At 31.7% G+C, this 9,302-nt stretch overlaps 1 protein-coding gene across 2 annotated transcripts; it reads right to left on the bottom strand.

Moving 5' to 3' along the window:
- Window positions 1–58: 58 nt before the first annotated feature.
- LOC139993265 (uncharacterized) lies at window positions 59–6,856 on the bottom strand. 2 transcript variants are annotated; one of them, XM_072014830.1, is made up of 10 exons: window positions 4,309–4,602; window positions 3,789–4,023; window positions 3,434–3,591; window positions 3,234–3,361; window positions 2,991–3,145; window positions 2,703–2,827; window positions 2,281–2,458; window positions 1,557–1,925; window positions 986–1,216; window positions 59–496 (listed from the first exon to the last, which is right to left on the bottom strand). In XM_072014830.1, exons 2-10 carry the CDS (start codon window positions 3,913–3,915, stop codon window positions 237–239), a joined length of 1,731 nt encoding a protein of 576 aa, XP_071870931.1. In that variant the 5' UTR covers window positions 3,916–4,023; window positions 4,309–4,602; the 3' UTR covers window positions 59–236. The 2 variants fall into 2 exon arrangements, 1 of the variants encoding a protein (XP_071870931.1); XR_011801344.1 differs by lacking the exons at window positions 59–496; window positions 986–1,216; window positions 1,557–1,925; ... (3 more) ...; window positions 3,234–3,361; window positions 3,434–3,591 and adding exons at window positions 4,708–4,823; window positions 4,920–5,085; window positions 5,178–5,287; ... (1 more) ...; window positions 6,345–6,478; window positions 6,614–6,856 and having other exon boundaries at window positions 3,914–4,023; window positions 4,309–4,614.
- Window positions 6,857–9,302: the final 2,446 nt, after the last annotated feature.

The following is a 9,302-nucleotide window of genomic DNA, read 5'->3' as shown; positions in this document are numbered from 1 at the left end:
TTTATCAGTTCTCGTGTTTTCTATATGACAATCTATTTGTATGAAGAATCATTTATATTCACTTTAACTTGATACTTGTATCTAGATTAAGATATGAAAGGGTATTCATGTAAAACATTAAACATTTCTATGTACCGATATGAAACATTCGCCCCTATATTTCTCGAGAACATTACTAACATTAATAGTGATTAATAGACTGCAGATTTTCGTGGACTTATGCGAAATTATAATATTTAGTTCGTTTCTTTAATTGTGAACGTACTTGATTCACGATCGAACGCGAAGCCAACAGCTTTTGACTGTTCGCTGCCATAATAATAATACATTGGTAGGAAAGCATTGGGAGGATCGGGATGAGTCCATTCGAACAATGGTGTAGGATCGCCTTCGTAATAAAGCAATAATTGTCCGCGTGGTATACGGATGATAAAGCTGCTCCATTTTCCGACATAAAGCAAATGTGGCAGAGTTTTCCTTTTGACTAAGGAAATTGCTGTAATTAAACAGACTTCGGTTAAAAAGCGAAATAATTATAACAAGTTGTTCTTAGAAGTATTAGAAGAAGAAGCAGGATAGAAATACACCGAACTTGAAATTACAATGCCGTGCATTAAAGATATTAATTATACGTTCAATAATAGAACAAATTAATTAAAACTCCCTCTTATCCAGTTTTCCTTTAACCGGTTTCCGCGTTAACCTGTTAGCTGCGAAAGACTAGTTAACTCGTCGGGCTACCAATGTTTTAATGATTTCCAGTTAATAATTTGATTAATCGAAGTTCTTTAGTTTCTTTAAACATACAGACATATTTGTCAACTTCCAGAGGATCTCCTGATTGAGTGATAACGGTTAATGACGGTGAAGGATTAAAATAAATTATAAATTACTATATTAACATTTGCAAATTTGAAATTGCCGATTGTAAATTCGATCACTGAGAAACAAAAAAGTATTTCGAATGAATATATTCGCTAATTACCTGTGGTTTCCGATTCGTAAAAGAGAAGTACTTTTTCGTTGTTCGACGTTCCTATTTTGAGGATGTAACGCGATTTTAATCCATCATCGGCTAAAAAGACAAACACGACAGAATCTGGATTATCCGGTTCCCAAGCTTTCACAGAAAAGTGTAAACCTTCCGAACGATATTCGGGTAAAACGTATATACGCCTATCTAGGCCATCTCCCACGGCAAGAAAAGTGTATTCCTCTGTAAAAACGACGATTAATTATAATTTTCATTGTGATTAATTAGAATTAGATTTTATATTGGTATACTTTAATTGCATCCTAAGAAGAGAATCATTACTTTTTAAATAAATAACAAAAATATTGGAATGTCTTTTACCATCATACTAGAACGCGCTTTACTATTATTACGCTTTAGCTAATAAGCAAGGAGGTTCCAAGTCGTTTGACATTTTTTTCGATTCGTTCTTTCCTAATGAAAATTCACTGAGGAAACTATTTCATACGGAAGGTCTTGAATAAAATATGGAAAATAAAGTATGTGAATAAAATATTGGCTAAAATAATGTCGCGATATTTACCTGGTTTCTCACAATCTCTAACATTGCATAGATCATGGGGCACCAAAGGATCCTTGGTGTAACACCAAGTGCCGGCGATATTACGCGACGGATTTCTGCAATAATTACTGGCATTCTTGGCACTTCCTTCTGGAAAGACGCTATCATTGAAATATTCTCGACCGACTGTTAAACTGGTTTTGGGAACTGCTACATTTGCTCCAATTTTTGCAGATCTGACGCGAGTCGATTTGGTGGTATTTGCTCGAGACGCATTTTGGGCCATTGCTGGTAATTTAGGTCTGATTGGCCATTTGTCACAATCACGTCCTGAACGTGTTTTTGAAAGTGTTCCCATGTAATCGTTCGCCGTACCTGCCATTCGACATTCTGCAAAGGAGAGTTAATCGTCTTTGTTTTATACTTGTTTTAATGTACGGTAGAACTACGTCGCTGCACTACTCAACTCCACTTATTACAACGAAATTTTAGGTAACGCCCGATTAATTGAACTTTTGCTGACTGAATTCGCTTGTCTGTGCGCGACCTCCTATTAGGAGTTTTCGTTATACGAACGAGAAACTATGAACGAAAATAAGTGGCGAGGAAAGTTGACGAGCTTCTATATAAATCGTTTGTCCTGTCTGACAAATTCAGACGAATGGAGCTTTACTGTATTTAAGTACAAGAATTTTATTTATCAGGACGAAATTTTAATTAACACTTTAATAGAATCATTAATTACCTGACGATCTACATTTTCGAACGGAGCAATATCGTTTTGAAATCGTTGCACTCTCCCAAGGGACGTATGCGTAACAATAGGGACCATTGGAGTCGCGAGTGGGATTTCTACATTTATTAAGTGCCTTCAAAGCAGACCCGTCGATAAAATTTCTGTCATTTTTTTCCTCTGCTGGGATCTTATTAAAAGACATGCGTATACCAAAATGAAAAATTTTATGTTTACAGTAATTATTACAGTAATTACAACAATTATTGTTGTTCACTGTAATACAGATTTACGTATCTACTATGATTGCACGTGCTATGTAAGTATGTACTGTCTCGAAGATCAAGTGTCTGAATCATGTCAAAATCATTTATCTTTTAATTAACATCTTTAACTTGATATATTAATAACCTTTTCCTAAGTATATTTCTTACTTCTTTCGATATCCATGGAATACATGGAATTTCTTTAATGCTTGTCCATTGTGTACCTTTGAATTGAAAATCTCCTATATCGGACAAACAATTTGGTGGCCAAGCATCCTCTACCGCATCTGATTCTATTTAAACGTAAGTTTCTTATAATCGTCTTTCGTATCGGCGTATAATCATTTATTGAGTATATTTTCTTCAGTATAATTGCATTCTACTATGAAATTTAAATTACGCACGCATCTGACGATAAATAAGCGTAACACGAAGATTTAAATCAAGGAATGTTACCTTCCGGAGAACAAAATAGCGTCCATTGCGCTATTGTCCTTTCGCTTCCAATGCTAAACCACCTCAAACTAGCAAAAAAGATTTCGTTCATGTACAATAATTCGATGGCACCTCTCTGCTTATGTGAATACACGCGTAAGTGTCCGCCAAAAATGCTACAACGTAAAAGAGAGCGGTAAAGTACTAAGGTAGCGAAATGGACGAATGTAATAAAATTCGATTGTAATATACGAAATCGTCAACCTGATGCTGAACTCCATCCATGACCAAAAATCGAGCAAGCCTGAGGTGGAAATCTCTTTTAAATAATGTTTGGACGATTCTTCGAATTCTTGATACGTAAGTGTCGTAACGTCTTTGCTTATTATTACCTATATTATATCGTACGGTAATTTAAAAAAAAAAAAAACGATCTCTCAAGACTCGATTATTAGAATATTTACCGTCACAGAGGGATATTCTATCGATGGAGTTTGATACAAACGTATTTGGATATTTTGGCTCGCACGAACGAAAAGCCGAACATCGATCGTATCGTTATTTTTTTGCATGGCCCAAACTTTCGAAAAATCAATGCCGAAAGTTGTATGTGTCTCGCAATCTGAAAATTTTAGTATATAGCTATTATTACATATAGTTATATAAAACGATTTAGTATTTACTGTAGTTAAGATTTAGATAATTCTCTGGCTACTATATTCGAGGCTTAAATCTTAGAAATTTTAGGCTGTGCTTTAACCATATTTAACAATAACATTTTCTTCGTATTCTACAGATTTTGATTTATCGAAAACGTACAAATGTGACAGAACGAGGTGCTCCACAAAACGTTCGTCCCTCGAACTCCATAATACAGAAATGTTTCTGGGTACAAGCTTGTAATTCCATGTTTTTTCTTATATTCCTGCATCACTAAAGGTTTCATTGATCCCTCGATACCAGCGGAAATGAAACCACCGCCCCATGTTATCCATATTCCCGTCCACTTTGAACCGATCAAAATTTCAGGAGTATTTTCAGCATTTTCTTCTTCCTGATCGGAGAAAAGAGAAATGTACTGTTTCACAATCATTAGATCTTGCATATTGCAAATCTTTAGCTTTTTGTTTAAATTACAAAAATTTCAACTTTTTATTTAAGTCTAACGAGTACTTTTATTTCGGATGTTCTATATCTATATTTTATTAAATATTATATCGTATTCTATTTTCTTCACTTATAAATTTTCCTGTAAGAAAAGGCACGAATATTCATACTCTATAGATTATGCCACGTAATTAGGAATATACAAAAGTTAAAACATCGTATTGTTACGAACATCATCTGTTGGAAATGTTTGACGGCTGCCAGAATTTGCAAACACCAATTCAACTCCTGCAGTCCATATGTCTGCTATTATTTGAGCGGAAGCGGGAATCGGTAAAAGACTAAGCAATATACCAGCTTGCCCCTGTACGTATGCATCATTCTGTTAAACTAAGGAATTCTTTTGTCACAAAGAAGAAAAGTAACTAAGATTTAAACCCTAAAATAATTCTCCATCAATATTCCCTATGTATAGAAATTATATATGCGTTGATCTTTTATCTACATTTATTTTATCTTTTATGTTTTATTCTTTCTCCTGAAAGAACATATAAAAACATACAAAGTTTTAATGATATACATATACGTTGTGATAATCGAGCATTGAAAATAAATAAATAGATGTGTATACCTTTTTCTCGTCATCTGGATTCCACAATTTAACCCAAAACGAAGTGTTACCACTGGGTGCGTGTAATTTTGTGAGTATAGTATAATTAGACGAATTCTTCGTAAATGCTACGCAATCTAAGAAATGTAATAACAAAATAATAATAATAATAATAAGAAGAAGAAGATCGTGTAGATTAGAATCTATGGAATAAATACAAAATCATGTAAAACCTCTATCGTCGCAAAATGGAATATCACAATACTGCTTCTGAACATATTCGAAACCTTCTTCGACGTAACACCATGGCCCTCCGACGTCACCTGACGGATTTCTGCAGAAATTTTCTGCCTTCCTACGTGATCGATCAGGAAAGTCCTGATCTCTGAACTTTTGACTCTATAAAACAATGTTACATTGTCGAAGAAAAACAACAAAAATTTCTTTAAATTCTATTCGCTCGGTATCGCATTAAGGTTTATTTTATTCACCTTCGAACCTTCAAGCTCGTATCGTTTGTGCCATGATTTACATTTACTTGCGGACGTTGCGATTTCTTTAGTCCCTCCATATTCAGCTCCTGGTCCCGATAGTTTGCATTCTACTCGTTTATACATAATTATAATTATTATTGTAAATATTTCTCAAAAGAAACGTGATTTCGAAAGAAAATTGAATTTTACAGCGGTTCTATTGCATTCAAACCTACCTTTATCGATAATTATAAACTTCCTCAATTTTCTTAATAAAATATCTTTCGTCAGATTATTTTATCTTATCTATCTATTTTATCTTATCTATTTTATATGATCTTTTACACAATATTCTGTTACTTAATAAAGTGGACAAGTTGCAAATAGCGTGCTTGTTAATTATAACTCTTATATACGATACTCGATATTTTATTGATTTTACTTATCTCAAATTTTGTGACATTTTAAGTTTAACTTTTATTATATTACCTCCAAAATTACAAAGTGGTACGTCACATTCGTCGTCTATAAGCGATGGTTCCAAAGTATAACACCATGGCCCTCTATTATCTCTCGTTGGGTTTCTGCAGTAATTTTTCGCAATTTTTATCGACCTTTCGGGAAAATCTTCGTCGCTTATATCTTTACTAACCTGACATCAAATATTATAAAAATATAGGATCTCTAATAAAAGTGCCAAATTTATTATTAATATAAACAGTTTTTACAGTTTAAGTTCATAAGTACGTATTACGTAATTGGTAGATTGCGTATGAAATTTGCCAATTGACTCAGATACTCGAAGGAATAATCGATAATTTGCCTACGACTTGAATGATTTATGAAAACACTTACACGCCCTACACAAAATGGTATTGTAGTAGCAACTACAGTAATTAGTAACATTAACGAATATGAAAATTGCTTACATCGATACGATTGATTATCGTAATGAATATAAAAAAAAGAGAAAAATTAGAAAGAAGAAAATAATATAAGTAAATGAAATAGTCTTGAAGATTTCTAATACTTTTGTAATGATTTTTCTAATTTATCTCAGTTTTCATGAATATTCCAGTATCTATGAATTTTCAATTAAAAAAAGATAAAAGGCTTAGATAGAAAAATATTTCTTTGAAATTATCATTAATTTCTAATTAATAATTTAATTTAGATGGAAGCTACCTCGTGTATTGGTTCATCTGTGTACCAAGATTGGCATCGAATGCCACCGGAAGTTTTGGCTATTGTTCCTCTATATTCCATTCCCTTTTGCGTTAGTTTGCATCTCATTAAATCAGTAAGGATTGCATTACGTACTACAAAGAACAATGAATAAATATTTCCATCTGACAATATTGTGTCGTATAATTCTATCTTGTTCGAAAATAGTACTAATCTTTATTCGTTTATCGTTCGTTTTTAAGGAGGAATTCGTGATCTATCGTATTTACCTTTTTGACTTGTAGTTAAAACTATCAAAACGAATATGAATATTAGGTTATGGGTCAGATACATAACCATACAATGCTGCATGTTGTTTTGTATTGACTTCTTTCAAACATACTAATCCTTATTCGTTATTTATTACTTTATCCTTATCCTTATTATTTATTCTATATCCTACATTTTTAATTGATGCTCACAATGATATTTCTTCTTTTTGTTCAATGAAACTAACACTAAAATAAATACGTGAATATCAATTGCGTTATATTGTTTTATCTGTCTGAAACCCGTTCTAAAAACAAACGTAATTCAAAGTAAATGAAATTTGAATAAGGAAATGAAACGAGTGGAAAATTTATCATAGACAACATAGCTATGATACATTTAAAACATTATATACCTATGATTATATTTAAAACCTGAAATATTAATTGGGGAGAGGGAAAAGAATTTTACAAGTGGTATTAAAATTTCAAAAAGTTTATTGGGGGTATTCGTAAAATAAAAGATTACAGATTATAACGTTACGTATCGGTTAAATATAAAAATCATTGTTATAAAAGTTGAAAAATTGAATTGAAAAATTGAAAAATCAAAAGTAAATAATGTCCCTTGGACATAATTGCATTTTGTTAACACTATATTAACCCTTTTGCTACGGTACCCTTGGAATTAAAAATATTTTAATACAAAAAAAAATTTTTTTTAAATCATGCGAGATACACACTTAGAATTTTGACAAATGATCGTACCTAAGATCGTATATGCACGTACTTCGCAGCGAAAGAGTTAACATTGCGAAGAGCAACTTTTTTGCTCTCGATTTTGAACTTAAATAACTAATTTCCTTTGAATCTTTACTCTTCAATATTATCAAGTCCTCTCTCTTTGATATTTCTTAAAGAGAGCACTACTTCATTATTTTAGAAATGAAAAACTTAAAATACTAAATCGCACAGGCCTTCTCCAATTTTCATTTTTTCTTATTAAAAAAAAAAAATGGAACTGAAATTGGACTGTTGCGTGCTCGTCATCGATACACCGGTGATTACACCTGTTATGCCAGTATGCATTCAAATTAATTAGTACCAATTATAAATTTGCTAAAATGCACGACTAGATTAAAGCTGACATGATGTATGAGCTAGTAATCATGTGCCATGCGTTTTTAACAAGTACAACAAATTTATAACAAGTACAATTATATGGCTATACTAGAAAACGATAAGCGTAACGTGAATAATTCTCCATTTTTTTTTTTTACTTTTCTTCTTTTTTCTTTTTTTTTTTTTACGCCACCTCACAACTTGTAATATATTGTTAAAAAGAAACAGTATCTGTTTCAAAACATCTCTTATATTGTAAAAAATCTTTCGTTGACATGCAGAATCTTATAAATTTTCGAAAAAAATTTCGATGTGTGTTCGCGATACTCTTTTCGTTTAGTTTTGATTATTATTTTTTTAACACCATTATATAATAATATTTCATGTCAGAAAAGATGCATTTGCCTCGCAAACATGTCAACTTCTTATCGCATATCGAGCATGCAACATATATAAATTTTGACAGCAAACTGTTCATAAAAAGTTCAGCAGACTAAAAATATACCAAGAATCAATCAATATCTTTTTTCTTTTTGTCACAGGAATATCTCATTTCCTGGATAATATCATAGCGTTTGTAAATTATCTCGTATGCAAGTTTTGTAGTACTTTTACGTTGTTTAGTATATGTACCAGGTATATTTATATATACATATATACGTATATACATATATACCTGGTATATATCTACTATGTTTGCCGAATATACTTTCATACATACGTATTATAGTATAATGTGTATACAATATTGGATTCGTAGCAGCATCATTCTGTTACAGTATAAGAAACTATAACAAAATATTTCTGTTAATCAAATATCTTATAGAATAAACAAACTTATGCATGAATTTTCTTTTTTCTTAAATGGACGTGCAATGCTGGACAATTATTGCCTGCTTTGCTCTCATGCTACAAGCCATATCAAATCGAGTCTCTTGAGAAATACTCAATCGAAAATAGTGTTGTAACTTACTACTGTCCCTGATCAGTTAAATGTATATGTATGTAGTAATTGAGCACGATGGTATATATTTAAAATTTTAACATAATAATCTTTGTGTCTTAACACAGCATTGGATTAAACATGCATTACATAATATTTTACTAAAATTGTTTTATACCAGGGACAACATTATTGCCATATACTCTAACGCTAGAGGTCTTTAATATGAAGAAATTACTTTTTGTAAAAACTTCTTTATCGTGTTTCATGTGTAGAAACCTCTTCGACAGTATTAATGTTGGATTGTTGTTTTTGAACATGTTTAGCGTAGGGATTGGCTAAAATAGTCTTTCTCCTCCTTAACGTTTCTTCAATCTTTCCATTTTTTAAATAATTTGATTAGTTTTGTGAAGACGTTTCTACACAATGCAACTGAGAGATTATGTATCTCTTGAACATAAGTTTCTAGAATAACTAATATTTGATTGATTGCTAACTGTTACGTTACTATAACCCGTTTATTTGGTAATATATCACCATTTTTCCCAAAAAAAGGAAGAAAACAAGAGAAAATATAAATAAAATGACATACTACGTATGGGTCAATAAAATTATTCTATTTAAATATTCGTCAACTGTTCTAAA

This window comes from Bombus fervidus, chromosome 12 (genome assembly GCF_041682495.2).
Source record: "Bombus fervidus isolate BK054 chromosome 12, iyBomFerv1, whole genome shotgun sequence".
In the NCBI taxonomy this organism is placed as follows: Eukaryota; Metazoa; Arthropoda; class Insecta; order Hymenoptera; family Apidae; genus Bombus; species Bombus fervidus.
The sequence above is the reverse complement of the archived record's forward strand: the minus strand, read 5'-3'. Positions and strand labels throughout refer to the sequence as shown.

What these genes read in the sequence shown, in the direction of transcription:
- LOC139993265 (XM_072014830.1), bottom strand. Translation starts at nt 3,915, where the DNA reads ATGAAACCTTTAGTGATGCAGGAATATAAGAAAAAACATGGAATTACA. An exon ending in TCGAAAATGTAGATCGTCAG is followed by an intron (nt 1,926 to 2,280) that starts GTAATTAATGAT and finishes TCTCCTTTGCAG; the next exon opens with AATGTCGAATGGCAGGTACG. An exon ending in TAGAGATTGTGAGAAACCAG is followed by an intron (nt 1,217 to 1,556) that starts GTAAATATCGCG and finishes TCGTTTTTACAG; the next exon opens with AGGAATACACTTTTCTTGCC.